Below are 17,646 nucleotides of genomic sequence, written 5' to 3' on the forward strand. Positions count from 1 at the left end.
ATTTTGATTGCTTTGATATCCCTTGAGGCTTTAAGTCAAAATATGACAAAGCCACACAGGGCAAGCAGGCTATGATGAATAAGAAAGTAAAAGTCATATGGTTTGAGTACTGGGCACTTGTGCAGGTTCCAAGGGTAAGTGGTGATAATGTTACTAGGTCGATCATAAACCTTAGGTCGGTTTATGTTCTCCATTTTCAGAAAGAAGAAAGTCTCATTTAGCTGTAGTTCAGGTGTATCCAATGTCTTTTAGAGAAGCTGGCCACCTGTATGGTACAATGCAGGATACTTGGCTAATGCCAGTTGCTTGTGAAAGGAGAGGGATACATCCTTTCTATAAGTATCCTTTATTCTTTCACTGCTTATATATAAAACACAACTTTCTAAGGTTCTTTAAATCAGACTTCTTACAGTGGTCCCTTTTGTTCTGTGAAAGCAATCTGGCTATGGAGGCTCTAGGTGGATAGATTTAGATTTAGGTATAGTCATGTATATATCTCAGTCCATTTTCTATTATTCTGCCTCCAATGAGCAGAATGAAGATGGAACCTCATAGTCCCCTATAATAAGATTTTATGCTTACAGAGTTAGATACAAACAAATTGTTTATTAAAAAACCCACAATTTCTTTGTATAGTGAGCTACATTTTGGGTGTTCTTATAAATACAAACACTGCTTTTAGTGGATTTATTATTTAGACATCTATAGTGGCTGATACTTCTTGTATCTGTATAGATGACATAGGGTTTAACTACTTTGGTTGTTGCTTTACCTGCATGTGCAGTGGTTAACACAATCCACATTTATTTTTATCATGTAGACTTGCTAACATCCACCTGTGTAAAGCTCAGTTCAGTCTTACCTCTATGTAGTGATGGTTCCTCTGTAATACATAAAATAGTATTAAAAGGTCTCTATCTATCTATCTATAAAATATGAAAGATAAGTCAAAGCAAGGCATCTCAAAACATATTGATACTATTTCAACAGAAACCAAACGTAATGACTGTCTGTTGAAGATCTCACAAAGGGGTTTTCTGCGAATACATAAAATCTGATGACTTATACATTGACTTGTTCATAATTTTTTTTCACAGAGGCTGTTGTGTGGTTTCCATAATGTTGTAAATCATGATTAAACATAAAAAAGATTGTTGCCCAAGATCCATTTTAAGCCAAGTGAAACATAGTACAATATAAAATTTACATCATTTTCTTGATTAACCCTGATGAACCTCCAGTCATTATCCATTATAGTAAGAGTAAATTGGAAATGTTGCTTTGTTAATAAAACATGTATAGACATTTTCATGAGTCATAGATTTGATGGTTACTAACAGCTGACACATTCATAATGAAATACTGTACTTTGGCTTTCCATGCAAGTGCAATTCTAGATAAATCTTCAGTCCTCTGTCTTGTACTTCAGTGCCATATTTCTGTGCCTTTTGAACATCAAATTTCAAATGCTGAGCTAAAATCAAGTGCACCGAATATAAATATAGACAAGAGTTTTCACAACCTCCACGTTTAAGTAGTGAATCTCTGTGTGTCTTCCAATCATATTCCATAGGGGTTCTTAGCAGCACCAAGAGCATTTAACAGCTTCAGCTAAAACTACTGGTCTGTCATTCATGGAGATCTGTAAAGTTTTGCTCCTTTTGCTACTGGGCCAGGGATGTTTTCTAATAGACATTGCTGTTATCTCTGTAGTGGCAAAGTGCTCTTAGATCTGGCCTTAATGATTCGTTAAGGTCTGTGCTTTTGCTGCTTTAAGTCAAGCTGCACCCAGGATGAATTGCTTTGTAACATTTTTCTGCCAGTTACAGAGCTTTCCATTTTTCTGTGCTATGTGAAGTGTACCTCAGTGTGCTTCTCAGTCCTGCAATTAGCTGTGGGTAGATAGATCACTGCTCAGAGGCCCATGGAAAGAGTAAGCTATTTAAGTTGCTAGAGAAAAATGGGAGCACAGAGGCATTGGGGGTTTTCGTTATTGTTTGTTTGTTTGTTTGTTTTCTTTTTGTTTGTATGCTTCTTTTTCTTTTCCTGAAAAATACATTTGTTCAAGAAAAAGGTCAGAGAGGCAAACCATAATTTTTCACAATCTTCAGGATAGTTGTTTGTAAGTATTTTACTACTGAGATCAGCACAGAAAGTGTTTATCAACTGAAATCTGTTTATCAGCAAACATATCAATAAGAAGCTCAACAAACAATTTGAATAAAGTATTAAACATTTGCTGCAAAATGTCAAATAGGTTTTTAAAAGGCCATATGTTTTTCATTACATTTAAAATGTTCAGAACATCCCTAGAAATAACAAACGCAAAGGTAGAAGAAAATTCAGTTTATTGCAACATCCAGTCTGTAAACTCTTCCAGATACACACCAAGACTCTGCAAATAATTATCTTATGTGTGTGCGTCTCTACAAAGATGAGTTGGGTGGCTGATGAAAAAAACCCCAAACCTATCATTTTTGACTAATTATGACTGTAAGGAGCTTAAAGAAGAGGAACCCAAAAAATAACACACAGGCTTGGCAGATCATGACTGGAACAGTTTCCCATGCATAAGGATGCCATGGAAAGCAGAAATCATTGTGGAGAAAAACAGACAAGGGAGGCGTTGTGTCTGACATCTCTGGCAGAGAAGAGATGTAAGAAGAAACTGGATCAGATATATGCATCCCCAAGTTAGGTAAGGCCGTCTGTAGCAGCCCAGGGAATTCAGTAGTTTTAGGTCAGGCAGAAAAAAAGATTTCTTATTGATCCCCTCAGCTGTTTGATTTTTGAATTACAACATAAAAGTAGCATTAACAAAATCAAATGGAAGGGCTTCACTGTGCTTTGTCTGGTTTGTGCTCTTCAGTCATGGTATCTTTCTTCTCTCCACTTAAAAAATATGGGTGAGGATACAGGAAGAATACTTTCCTCTATCTCATCTACATTATCTGTTTCTTGGCAGCTAAATCTCCTTTTAAGTTCTAGAGGTTTAAAATATCATTTTTGGCTATGGGAAAAAAAAATACCTATGCTATGTGTAAGAATATTAACAGTGGGGAATCTGTGAGTACACTTTCAAACAATATATTGTTAGAACAGTGAAAAATTAGAAGTTACAGTAATATTCTGTTTCTAACTTTGTTCTAGGCTGTTACTTGGTCTTCATCTCGGGTACTTTTGCTAGTAGTTTTAGGGTTACAAAAAGAGAGTAACAGCACTTAATAGCAAAAAGAAAAGAAAATACTAAGGCATTGAATATAGAATTATCCATTAGTAAGGAATAGTAATTTTTTTTTCTTTTTATATATTTACATATACTGTAGTTATGGAATGGTAGATTTTTATAATGTGATGGAGTTACCCTGAAATTAAAAAAACAAAATTAAAAAATGGAATTATATTTCTACTTCACTTACTGGGCAAAAGTTCACTGAGGGAAGAAAATGTGCATGTTTTGTCTGTAGGGGAACTGGAAGAGGTGCTCTTGTACAAGCAGATGTTCAGCTAAATTGGATTTTTTTTTTAATGTTCCTCTGTTGTGATGTTTACTGCTCTGACTCAACAACCTAGATCCCAGTCTCAACTGCAACCCCGGGTTTCTCCATATTTCAATACATGCTTAAAATTCAGTTGCATGCAAAGCACTCGCATTTTGGGAGTGTCAGATGTGAGCACCTATAAGATAATAACCGTGCCCACAATTTGTCTTTCCTTGGTTCCTTCCAGTTGCCCAGTGCGAGTCCTCAGAAGACCTGTCTTGAAAACTCAGATGCTGATTTTGCAGATAGGATACATATATATGCATTTGTTTGGTAGGCAAAATGTATCTGTCCCTGAAAATATAGCTCCCAGTTTCAGACTTGGAATTTCCAGGCAGATAATTAAAGCAATCTTGCACCTTCCATCCCGCACCTGCTGCCGTGCCAGTGGCTGCCCCAGCTCGGCTCCCCCTGATCGTATTCATGTTTAGATGGTAGTGTTTCATGGTTCAAATCATAAAAAGGCTGTAAAAGCTGAGGCCTCAATGAATCCTAGCTTTAAAATTGCTGGAAGCTAAACTTTTAAAACTGATACTGCAAAGTGAAAAATGAAATTTAACCAGGCATTTTGGTGAAGGAAAAATAATTTATTGGATGTAAGATGAAAAGCTGTGAGAGTAAACATCAATCTCATCTTAGACACGTGTCATTGATTGATGTTTGCTCTGTGATGCTGCCTGGAGGTAAACTCTTTGAAATAGCAAAGTAGGTACTTTATCTGTCTGTGGATAGGCACACAGTTTGTTAACTTACTGATTTTTTGAGACCCTGCTACATCTTTATGTTCAATCAAAGTGAACACAGTAAATCAGAGTAATTGCTTTACCCCACGGCATTTCTGTTTGTAAATGGGAAAAAATACTGTAAAAATCCTCAAATTAACTTCTGCTGTTTAAGCTAGATAAAAAGTCTAAAAAAGTCAGCTGCAACCCAGGAAGGTATTTTATTGATTATGCCACTTGTTCATCAAAGGCAGTCCCTTTGTTCTAATCGAACCAATAGTTTGGTGTCATTAGGGAAATTGCTTCATGCTCAAAAATGTAAGATGGCCATCGCTAAGAGCCCCCCATAACCCATTAGCAATTAGTTCCCAAACTGTCATTTATACTTAACTGAAAATGGAATTGGTACCAAGAAACGGCCAGTGAAAACCGGGGACATGAACAGCCAAATAAAAAAACTACATTAAGTGATGGCACTTCCATGTGAAGCGCAATCATTTAGCAAGCAAAATAATCAGAATTCTTGTAATGAAACTGTCAAAATTAAGACTGTTTTCTAAAAATGTTTGGGGCTAGTGCCTTTACTCAGGCTGGTTAGTCCTTTTATGTTTTAAAATATTGCAGATATGGGAATGATGGCTTTTTTAATTCAGAATCCAGTTTCCATTCTCAATTCAGTTTCATAATCACTGTCCTGCATTAGGGTTGGACTGGTTTTTTTTATTGTGTTGTGTAAGGTTTAACCTGGAGTTACTCTGCTTAACTACTTCAGCATAAATGTGGTAATTCAGGGGACAATTAGACTATTAAATATTTAAAAATTGTCCTCACTTCAGAATGAAATTTACTATACTGACTTGTGTGCCAGATTACAATTTGTGGGCAAATGTTAAGAATAATCAGTAAACCACTAAAAAATTTATTTTCTTGACATACTGCCTGTTTTTCATGGTTTTGAGGCAGTTCCAACTTTGTCCATAATTTAGAAATGACCGTGTGCTAATATTTGATTTCAAAGATACATTTGTCCTCACAGAAAACTTGTTCCTGGGTCTAGTTTTATTCTTGAAATGGAAGTATCTTCTGGTCACTTAAGGTGTGAGTGTTGCCATCTGATAGCTGTTTGTATGGAGCCTCTTAATCTGATTATGGGAGAAGAAGGGTCAATTCAGGCAAAAATGAGGAAGTAGGCACCCTTTGTGAAATAAGCTTAGCCCTTGCAAATGGGATCTAGGTATTTCCTATCAAAGGCCTTCCAGGAGCCTGCAGAAACTGTGATTTTGGCAATTTAAGGAATCGTCACGTTAGTGTGAAGTGTCAGCTCTGCTTTTGCTCTTAATATGTCTGGACTTCAGGTTCTGAAAGTTTTGTGTAAAGTGCCACGTGTAGCTGTTGGGGTGAAGGAGATCAGCATTCTGGGTCAAAAACATCAGCTGCAAATAAATAAGCTACTCCTGCTAAATCCGTATCACAACATTTGTGTGCTTGGGGGGATAGAAGGAAAGTGTGGGTGTTTCAAAGCCCTCACAATTCAGAGAATAATGAACTATACCTGTGAACTGTAAAAATGACATGGGAAGGTCTGGAAAGGCAAAGATGAGGTTGCAAGTTACTAGAAACCATAACAATTCAAAAATTGTCATGGGTGTGGATATACATGTAGTAATGCCTTCCTCCGTGGTGCTGGTAGGGCAGCCTGAGGCACTGCCCCTTTCTTTGCCAGAAAATAAACTGAAGTGAGGCAAAGGGAGCACCAGTGATGTCTCCCTTGATTTACCTACCCGTGTCTTTTACAGCCTCAAAGATACCAGCCATTACAAGGATGGTGATCTTGTAGCCAAATAACAGTGCCCTTCCTGAATCTCCCCTTGGTGATGCAGCAAGTTTGTGGTTTCTGAAAAGGTCAAGCAGCATTATTGCTGTGCACCATACACACAATTATAGAATGGTTTGAATAGGAAAGGACCTTAAAGATCATCCAGTTTCAACCCCCCTGCCATGGGCAGGGACACCTCCCACCAGACCAGGTTGCTCCAAGCCGCATCCAGCCTGGCCTTGAGCACTTTCAAGGAGGGGACCTCCTCAGCCTTTCAGGGTGACCTGTTCCAGTGTCTCACCTCCCTCACAGTAAAAAATTTCTTCCTGATATCTAATCTAAATCTATCTTCTTTCAGTTTTAAACAAATACCCCTCATCCTCTCACTACGTGCCCTTGTGAAAAGCCCCTTCCCATCTTTCCTGTAGGCCCCTTCAAGTACTGGAAGGCCTGGAGTAGTACCTGAGGTACTGCTCTCCCTGGAGCCTTCTCTTCTCCAGGCTGAACAACTTCAGCTCTCTCAGGCTGTTGTCACAGGAGAGGTGCTTCAGCCCTCTATAAGTCTTTATGGCCCACCTCTGGACTCGCTGTCGTATCTTCATGTCCTTCTTGTGTTGGACACAGCTCAGAGCTGGACACAGTACCCCCATCTGTGAAGGCATGTAATTCCTCAATGAAGCTGCAGGGCTTTAGTTTGTAGAAAAGGACATCTTCTCAATGCAAAACTTGAGCATTCCCTAAGACTGAAGGACAGGAGAATGTACTGGTGCGTTGTCTCCTCCCAGTCCATCATGGAGATCAGACCTTTTTATTCTATTTGTTACTAGTAGTGGTGTCTGAGGGAGGGAAATAGAGTCAGAAATAGAGAAATAGAAAATAGAGAAATAAATAAATTAAAAAAAAAAAAAACAAGCAAGCAAAAAAGGGAGGCTCTTCAGCACTTAAAACTTTAGGCTTTTTATATGATTGCTATCAGGCTAGCCTGAGACTACATAATTCTTTGGACTTTGTCAGAGATGAAATCCAGTCCCAAGTTTTTCAGGTAAGGTTATTGCTCTGCTCCCAGGCTGTCCCCTGAGCTGTCTCTGTCTATTTCTAATTAAGGAGTAAAGGAAGCAGTTCCTTCTGATGTCAGGAGTAGTGTGAAGAAAACTATGAGCCTTCTTGTCAGTACTGCTGGTGCTGCAGCTCTTCTCCTGTCAGGCACCAGCGTGCCCAGGATCCTCTCTTCAGTTTGGTCTCATGGAGAGCTGTGCTCGCCTAGCAAAGAGCCAGTAGCCATAACATGGCCTTCCAAAAGTTATCACAACAGATTGAAACTTGTCAAGCATACCTACTCCGAGAAGTCTGGTGATCCATTGGTCTGATCTGTAAAATAACCTGAGACTGAAATGATTCAAAGCGTCCGAGAAGCAGCAGAGAAGGCAGATCTGTTGTAGTCATGTGGTGGTGATGATGTGCTGGAAGTGCTTTGAGCCTGAGACACTGGTATTTGGATTAACTGGCATGTCCTTTATATGTCTTGGCAAATCTTAAGGCTGAGATCATGCCAAGTGTGTTTTTAAAGCAGTGTGTTAAATTCCAGATACTCTAATTTTTTATTGAATCTTACTTCATAGATAACTTCTGCAACTGTTTGATTTGTTACTTGTGCTTCAGTTCTTGTCCCTTAAGCATGAATTTAAAACAGATGCAGCATTTTAAAAATAACAGTATACCATTTAAAAACTGTTTAGACCCATCCTTTTGGAGTTTGACCTGTATAAAATAAATATAAATGACACTGACAGATGAATAGTTGCATGTTCTTTAGTTTCCAAGTCTTGCAAAACTGTGTGAATATTTTGGCCCATACTAGCAAAACTCTTCATCAATAAACTGATGTGTGAGCATACATGTAATGAGGGAATTTATACACAGACCACCCACATACATGTGCATGCCCCATTGAGGAAAAAAACATGAGATTTTTCATGAGCTTGTTCTTCATGGCTTAGCTATTGAAAAGAAACACAGTGTAACCAATTGGAAAGGCACATGTACATTGGGGATTTTTTTTTAATTACAAATTAAAAAAAAAAAATAAAGAAAACTATTAAAAATAATCATTTTCCATTAACTGAAGTGTTTGCAATAAAGACAATTCTATCACGTGGCAACATATATGAACCAACAAAACCCAATATATTTGGGGACATACATTAAAGGAAATGTGACCGTTGCAGTGTTCATTCAAATAAGGAGCAGCCTCACAAATGCTAAAGATTTTGCCATCTGGTATTAGCAAAGAAGTACAACTCTCAACTTGTAGCTTTTTCTAACTTAACTGCTAATAGCTGGCACATTAGGCATTGTCACACAGTTTTGCCATTTTCGTAGTTCTGACTTACTGCGGGTTGTGCCTTGCACTGCCAACAGTGAACTTCTCATTTGAGGAGCGGGTTCAGAGATCTGACAGCTTTTGTGTCATCACTGAGTATGGCTCCATCAAATAAAGGGGTATTCTATCTCTCCATCAAATAAAAGGATAAAAATGTCCTTCCACTTCAAGAGTATCACATCAGTGCATTTTTAAATTTGTATGAGGCATAGTGAAGACCGTTGCACTTGTTTACTTCCTAGAAATTGGGTAGAGATCAGTATTATAATTAATCTCAGGGGAGCTGCCCACCTCTATTTGACTGCAGGCTGGAGTCCTAATGCAAAGCATCTCAAGGAGTCAAGGTTCTGGATGACAAAATGAGGCTGAGGATAAAGTTGTAGATCCCTGTACCTCCAGGAAAATCTAGTCCAACAACAGTTATTCAGAGTGGCAGAAAATCTCCTTTCGACGGTTATGTTGTTGTTAGAAAGCCTTTTACCCTGACTGAACTGATGCTCAGACAGCATGATGCAGTAACTGAGGACCATTGCTCCCGTAGCTCTGCCTCTGGCCTTGGCAGAGGCAGGGGATGGTGAGCAGGGGATGGTATCCACTCACAGGGACCCCCTGGGGAGGCCTTCAGGACTCCTTTCTTCACGGAGGAAAGCATTCTCCATGCCCAAAATTCTACCGCTATGATTGCCTCCTTGTGACACTGCATTTCAAAGAGAGGGTGTTGGTGTGAATAACATACATTGCTAATGAGAAATAGGGGATAGAATGAAAAAAAAGCCAACCACCTGTAAGTTGAATAAACAAGCTGGTGGTTGGAAGCTGTCTCCAACCTGCTGTACTGAAACCCCATGTTTCGCAGTAAACCACCATGTCTGAGAGCCCTCCCTGCCATTTGGCATCTGCTCTCAGGTGCCCTCAGACTCATCAGAAAGGTGCTCTCCACCACCCAGTTCCAATTAGCAGCATTAACCAGCAGACACGAGTTTGTGTCAGTTTGGTGACTGCTAAGGCATTCTTTTTAAGCACTAATGGCATCTAACATACCCTATGCATTTTCAGCTCTCTCAAGTCTTGAATTAGACTCAGATAGCTGTTGGCCTTTTTACTGCCTTGCCTGAGGCATACTAGGTAACATCACGTGGGTAGCCAATACAACATATGTTTTCCTAACTGGGAAGCTAGTTAGCAAGAGAACCTTTTTCTTATTAACACATGGTGCACTTCCATGACATTAATGTATATTTCTACTTTACAGATTTACAGTGCCAGAAGAAAGGCATTAGCTGAGCTAAGCAAAAGAGGCAATCAGCATACTCGTCACATTGTCCTGAAATAACACGGGAACCTTATTAGACATTGTTTTCCTTTCTGAGGAGAATAAAACATAACAGACTGAAATGTGCAAACCTGTGTTGTTCTGTGGGAATTCAGGGAAAGGATTTTCTGGTTTATGTTGTCATGCATTAAACTAGAATCCTGGGGAAAAAAAAAACCCAAATGTTATTTTTCATTCTGGATGTCTATATTGTAGCCAGACTAGTTCATTTCTAAAAATTAATACTGTTGTGTAATGAAGTGATTTTATTCTCTATCCAGCTACTCTCTACCAGCCATACATAGACTGTTGTGCCAGTATTCATTTATTCATGCTTTGAAGTTGTGATAGTGTCAAATCCATCAGAAAGAGGAATTGTTTCAGTAGTAGTTTCACGACTTGGCTGATTAACAGAGATCAGAAGAAGCAGCCTAACTGTGGAAACCACTACAGCGTGTAGTTTTAACAGCTCTTTAGGGAGCTAGTTAATGAAAGAATCACTACAGAAACACATCCATGTGAAAAAAGGAGCATTCTCCTACAACACTCAGAGGATATGTCATAAGTGGAAATATGTTCATAATTTCTATTTACTCATAGCTGTAATTACCATCTGCCTTAAGAGTACTTTCAGTCTTTGTCAAAGTTGCTTAGATATTTCCTTTGTCACATTTCAAGCAGAGAAGTTCTGCACAGACTAGATCCTGCCCTGTGATTTCTTTTTTATTCTTCTGTAAGAATTTAATTATCTAGTCTCAGTGTGAAGAAAGCACCAGCATTCCCAGAGACCTGAGCTTCCCCAGCCTGCTTGGACTGGCATTCATCTGATTTATGTTCTTGCTTATTTTTGCCATCTGTCTCCAAACCAGAGTTCCTCACTTTTAAATTCGCTCTGGTTTATATGTTGCCCACTAATTTTTTAATCTTAAAAAACTACTGTTTCTTTTCTTTTTTTTTTTTTTTTTTGCAGTGTCTATGAGCCGGATAGAAACGTGCTGAGAAGGAAAGAATGGGAAAGGAGAAATCAGGAGGCGCAGCAGGAGGATGGCACGTTTAACGCGAGTTACTCCCTCTTCAGTGAACCGTACAAGGTAGATGCTTCCTAGCTGGGTAGCTCTTTATTTCTTTATTTGTTTCATAATACAAAAATGCAGCCTTCAGAAGGCATTGTCCAGGCTTCAGCATCCTCTCATGACAAGTGCTAGCCTCACAAAATTCACAGGGAACATCCATGGTTCATTTAGTATCCATTTACGTGTATATATAAATATATATATATATCTGTATATATATATATATTCCTCTTACCATGTTCAGCAGCACACAAGAATGAAATAAACTAGAAATACCCTAAGAATATTTGAGATGGAATTAAAATTAGGAAGTGAAGGTGACAGTGTTCTTTTTTTGCAACACTTAGAAGAAAACAATTGTGTTAGAATTGTGTGGTGTGAAAGTCAAACAGTACAGTAAACATTGTGCTCTGATCAAGGCTAATGCAATGAAATATCTCCTTGTTTTCTGCCGTTTTTGGTTTTTTGTTTTTGGTTTTTTTTTCCTATAGCAACAAAATTTGTCTGCTAGATATGTTTTACCCTCACCAAAGGCAAAAGTAACTTGAAGAGTCTCAACTCCTTGTTTTATCCCTCATGGTAACAGCAGTAAGATGGACTGTCTCTTGCCACTCCATGTCACAAGGGTCAAGCAGGATCTTCTGCATTTACCTGCTGTCTTCAGAAGCCTGCAAACCAATCCCTGGTGAACAGGTCTGGACAGCAGTATCCCACAGGGGCAGCTCTTCTCCCCGGGCTAACCCAGTAACTTTGCATGCATCAAAGCATCACCATGTATCATTTACTGTGCCCTTTGAGTAAGGCCCAAGGTACTGTTAAAACCAATGTGTTCTGAAGCCTTTCTCTCCACCAGAATCATTTGTCTTTGGTCCTCTGGGTAGTTTAGTGCCTCTTTCCAGGAGTCCTATTTCCAACATGGCACTTGGCTTCTGCACCTGACTTTTGTGCTTATGTGTTGCTGTCTGTGCCCCAGGATCAGCTCTTAGCTTGCTGTTCTTCCAGACTGTTGTTTGTTTCTAGTCCCTAATAAAAAAGAAAGATCTACCATTTTCAAACTGTGATAGAAGACAGCTTTGTCTGCCTTGAGGCTGACCTCCAGCTGCCTGAATTTCAGATTCATTACAAAGGCATTTAGAAACCATGGGAAATGTCTCGAACTCCTCCTCAAGGCTCTACTTGAAAAAGTCAACCATGAGACCAATGAAGGACTAATCCACAGAAAAAAGCCTGAAAAGCTTAAGTCAGCTGTGTCTTGGTATTTAATGGCTCTGCTGCACTGAGGACTAATAATTTTCCATTTGGTAGGTCCAGTCAAATAGGCCTATTATACAAAAGGTCTGTCCTTTTGCTGGGTCCCTGATAGCATTTTATCTGTGGTACTTAAAGTTGGTAATATTGAGGCTCAAATCACTTCTGAAAGTGGTACAGTTGGAATATCTTCTGTGCATTTTAATAATTACCCATGTGCCAATGTACTGATAATCATGGCACAGACTTCATGTATCACAGACACACCAATAGTTTCTGAGCTGTAATGTCTGAAAGCACTTCTATGCAACCACAGCATAATTCCATCACTTTTAACAGGAATGAATGAAAAACCATCACCATCTTGAGAAGCAGAGAGGTTAGTGGGCAGATCAGAATAATGGTTCCATCCATGCTTCTTTTCTTTAAACTCTGTGGGCCTATTTTGGACGACCATGTAAAGAAGGTGGTGCAGAAATACATCCTACAGCAGTCTTTGTCAAGAAGACAAGGAGTAAGGAAAAGCCCAGCCCAGCTTTGTAACTCACCCACATCTCTGTTGATATGACAGTCAGAGCTGCTTGGGAAAACCAGTCATTCTGGCAGTACTGCACACCAAAACTTCAGCAGTGGGGTACTCTGAATATCATGTCTACACTGGCAATGGACCACTGTGTTGTCTGAACTCATCCAAGTATTTGTGAACCTTAAGTGTAGAGGTGCAGGGCTGCAGCTTGGGCAGTTTGATCTTACTGTGGAGAGAGACTGAGTGCAAAAAAAGGAGGCCTTTCTGCAAAAGCAAAATTGAAACCCACTCTTATTGTCTTTAAAGGTCATGTTCAAGCTTTAGGTGTTTCTAGAAGAGAATGAAGTTACTACAAGCTCTGATTAAATTCAGTATTCCTCTGCCCAGCTTGAGAAACATGAACTAAAGCCAAGGGATTTGCCATTCAGAAGGCCATATCTGAAAATCAAAGGCAGACTGGAAATCTCTTAAATCTTATGTCCTCTCTCACCTTGACATCTATCACTACTCCTGTAACATCAGGTTTTCTGAAAAATCCTGACTCTTCAGGTTGCCCCTTATCCTGTTCAAAGTATCCATAGCAACCCTTAATGAAAGATTACAGGAAATCCAGTGTCTTTTACTTAAAATGTCTTTACAGTGGGTAAAAAGTAGGAGTTTCATTCTGGATATTTCCTGGACAGAATGTCTTGTCTCATTAACCATATCAGTTTCATTTTTAATGAAGAAAAAAATTCTAATGGCCTTCCGTGCAACTGTTGGGCTTATTTTTAGAAGTGTTGGATCTTGGAGTCTTCAAATGCATGGTTACATCTTGTATTGCAGAAAGGTGTAATGGTACTGTAAGGTAGGTATGTTTGCAGAGAATGCTTTTTCTACTTACTCATTTCATGTTTTCCCTATGTGAATGATTAAATACAGCCAGCAATATTTCAGAGCAAATAATAAGACAAACTGTTACATCAAAAGCTCATAACAGGGTACCTCAGATCCTGTCTTGTTCCCAAGAGGATGTAGGTGAACTGTTCTAGGTGAGCTCAGCTCAACACAAAATCTTCTCACCTCAGGTTGTCCCCAGTGTATCCAGAAGGAACAAACAAGTTGTCAACATGTGCCATGGTACAGGCATTAGATCAGTTTGCTGCAATTATTCTTGTGATTATCAACTATCTGTCAATAAAAGGTGCCTTTGTGTCACCTTCACCTCACATCCATATAGACGACAATCTGCAATTAGTAGTCTTTTATTTCACTCCCATCCTAACAGCAGCCATCAGAAAGACAGAACTTCTGTTTGGGATGTTGGACTTCCCAGGGGCAAAACTGGCACATGAATTTTCTTACATTCATGGAGATAGAGGCCATTGAGTAAAGAGCTGCCCCACAAGCTGTCTCTGCTGTTGGGGAATTGTGGGTGTCAGGGGCCCCATTCCATTTGGTGATCTTTGCTGCCATGCTCCTTGCAGGGTAGGAAACCTCACACCCAGCCTGGCTGCATCAGACTGGGTGCAGACCCAAGGACAGATCTCCCTCCCTAGAGGGAAGCTGGAAATGCTGTTCTACAGGGTAGCTACACAGGATGCATAGGACTGACAGAAGAGATACACTGAGTAAAAAGAAAATTTTCTGTACCTTCCAGAAGGTAATTGTGCTGGGCAAGGAGAAGTGTAGAACCCAGTAATTTAGTAGTGTAGTGTGTTTCATCAACCCCAGGAGCATACAGGACTCTACAAAAATATCTCCAATCTTCGTTTGTTTCAAGAAAGATGTTTCCCACTTTTGAAGCCTCCTTAGTAACATCAATGTGATTCTGATGAAGCAAAGGAATCTCCCTTCTTTCAGCCACTTGCTTTTTGTGAATTAATGCTACATAATTCTTTTTGTAGCAGGTTATTGTCCTTATGACAACAACAGCTGCATCTGCAGCTGAGAGAAGATCAGCAGAGAGAAGATCAGCCTGTAGTGGTTGATCTGTCTTATTCCAAGTTTGCAAATCAGTGTTTGGGATGCAACACTTCTGAGTTCTTTCCTTCCCACTTCCCTTCAATATATATAAATGATACACATTCAACTCTTAGATGGCACTGTAATGAACACGTATCAGAAAGCCATCTGTAATGTGTTTTTTTGTAGCTGCGTGGTAGAGTCCTTGAAATTTGAGGGGACAAGTTTCAAGCAAGACAAGACTTCTACTGTGCCTACTCTAGGAATGCTCCTACTGTACTCCTCTGAAAATTGGCATATGGCAATCACTACATTCAGTAAGGGGGCACTTTTACTTGGGCTCTGTTTTTTTATAGGAAACCCTAAAAAATATTCTGAACTAGAGTAGTTTCCCTTATATTCTTGTTTGAGTACCTCCATTTAATTTGAAGGTTTAAAACAAAAATATTGTTGTTGCTTCTACATACGTAAATTTCAGAGGGTCTTCTCCACTCCCTTTACTCCCTTCTTTTTCTTTTCTTTCTGTTTTCCTGTAAAACTGAGAGTCTTGAGATGAAAGCATGACCTTCTGAAACCAATGGGAGTTTTCCCATCCAGACCTCCAGAGAAGGGAGAACACCGCTGGCTCATTACTGTCTTCCTCTGAAACCCTACAGCAGATAATATCACACACCTGAATCTTGGCAGGGCTCAGAAAAATCTCAGCTAAGATGCTAATGATGCACCCTTTTGCTTATGGTGGCTTTTTAAGGAAAAAGTTTCAGATCTTTCCAGTATGTTTTCTCTTATTTCTATATGGATCCTCTGCCTCTTCAGTCACGAAGTAAATGACAGATTTTAAAGACAATTAATCGTAAAGGGGAAGGGGGGTGGCTGTGTCCCTTCACAAATCAAGCACTGAGCATTGTGAAGAATTTGGGGGTTGTGTTTGATTTTTGTTTTCAAAGAGGAATGTGCCCTGGAGTGAGCATCCTCTGAGAGTATTTTCCAAGAAGGACATAATCATGAGTGGTTTTCCCATTGTCCCATGAGCTTTCTTCAAGTCACCTCAGAGTATTTGGTTTCCTTATACTGGTGAGTTCATCCAGTGCTTACACTGGGTGTTCCCATCTGCAATCTGAAAACTTAAGCAGGCAGAGAAGGAAACTAAGAATGCATTGTTTTCATTCATGGCTGAAGGAGACCTTGCACTGGTCTATAGAAAAAGTTTTATCATGGTCAGATTTAATCCACACCATTCTGTCAAGTTGCAATAATAAATTTTCTAGTTTCCAGGTAATATACTTTAACTACAGCATGATACCAGTGATAGATTTCTTTTTTTTTTTATGTACTCTAAGGCCCTTTATAGCTTTTCCAGTTCAGGGTAGATTTAAGATGTTGACAAGTGTCTTCAGAGACAATAAGGATTTTCAATTTCATCCCTCAACGCCACTGCTGAATAAGATAGTGCTACTTCAATAAGGATTTCAGCAGAAGCACACAGGGAGTTTTGTTTTTCTTACGATGACTCTTGCAGAACACTTGATTTTTGTTTTGCAGACTAACAAGGGGGATGAGCTCTCAAACCGCATCCAGAACACGCTGGGCAACTATGATGAAATGAAAGACCTGTTAACTGACCGATCAAACCAGAGCCACCTTGTTGGGGTACCAAAACCTGGGGTTCCTCAGACATCTCTCTCCAAGGCTGATGAGCATCTTCTTGCAGATTCAAGACTGCTGCCCCCGCCCTCCATTTCCAGCGCTACTTCTTCCACACCCGCAGCCCTGTCTGCTCAGCAGAGCAAAAGCACCACGATGGGCTGGCAGAAGGCCGGGCACAACGCTGCTTCAGACGGCCAGCAGAGAGCAAGCAAGCATGGGCACCGGTCCCTGCAGACACACAAAGGTGACTTCAAACTAGCTAACCAAAAATCTGGTCTGGAGAAACTAAAACGCTATGCATCAAGTCCCACATCTTCCTCCTCCTCCTCCAACACTGCCCAGCAAAGCTCACTGAGGGCCACGTTAGGAGACAACATCAACAGAGTGCAGCAGGCAGGGAAGCTCAGTGTTGGCTCTGAAGGAGGAGCTCAAGCACAAGAGAGGCCAACCAAGCATGGTGGTGGGCACTGCGTCCAAAACTTCCCACCCTCTCTTGCTTCGAAGCCCAGTCTGGTTCAGCAGAAACCAACAGCGTATGTCAGGCCAATGGACGGTCAAGACCAGGCTCCTGATGAGTCTCCAAAGCTGAAGTTACCAGCAGAGACAACAAAGTCATACAGGGGAGTGCCTTCTAACAAGCCTGATTCGGCCAGGACCAAGTCAAAGATAGCCAAGTTCAGCATTCCTAAGCAAGAAGAGGTAAGTGTGATTATTATGCTTTTTAAGACATACCCTCCCTTGGAAGGATGAATGATGCCTTAAAACTGCAAATTGCATCTGTCTCTACACATTTTTACCGTATTAGTTTGCGCCTTTACTTTTTTTTTTAACATTGGCATAGTGTTTTGCAAATTGCAGCTTCACAGTAATGTAAAGATATCTCAGCAGTGAAATGTTCACTGTCTTCAGGGCCTTAACGCTTCCAGCTGCTCCTATAATCCACTTTTTCTAGTAGTATGTAGCATTTCACTGAATTTCTTCCCCTGAATGTCCACATATAAGGTCTGGATTTTTTTAATTTCTTTTTTTTATTTTTTTTGCCAGGTAGGTGTATTACTTACTTCTAGCTGTTAATATTTCGCTGACTTCTATCACTTTGGCGGTGATTAAATGAAGTGCTTGTGCTCAGAAGTAGTTCTGTCATCCTCAATGGTGTCAAAGTAGTTTTGCAATCTAAATAAATTACTTAAACCATTTGAAATTTGTGGAAGAGGTGAGAATAAAGCCATGAGAACCTTCTTTTACTTCATAGTATCTGTTTCAAGCTAATTTCTAAGAAGATTGAGGTTTGCTTCCTAAAGAGTCACTGTCTGTAGAAACCCAGCCACTATACAAGTATGAGAATATGTCTGGAAATCTTCTAGAAAACACTTCTATTAACAGCAGTAGATATGAAAGTTTTCTTTTTGGACTTACATAACATAAAGTTCATTAAT

General features: G+C 39.7%; 1 protein-coding gene across 3 annotated transcripts in view; it reads left to right on the top strand.

Annotated features, from left to right (window-relative positions):
- Window positions 1–17,646, top strand: part of AFF3 (ALF transcription elongation factor 3) — a 333,250-nt gene that overhangs the window by 38,094 nt on the left and 277,510 nt on the right. For all 3 annotated transcript variants that reach the window (XM_071745558.1, XM_071745568.1, XM_071745572.1), the window contains exons 2-3: window positions 10,743–10,863; window positions 16,106–16,909. In XM_071745558.1, coding sequence (XP_071601659.1) covers window positions 10,743–10,863; window positions 16,106–16,909 — 925 coding nt within the window. The remainder of the gene's footprint in view (window positions 1–10,742; window positions 10,864–16,105; window positions 16,910–17,646) is intronic.

Source organism: Heliangelus exortis, chromosome 1 (genome assembly GCF_036169615.1).
Source record: "Heliangelus exortis chromosome 1, bHelExo1.hap1, whole genome shotgun sequence".
NCBI lineage: Eukaryota > Metazoa > Chordata > Aves > Apodiformes > Trochilidae > Heliangelus > Heliangelus exortis.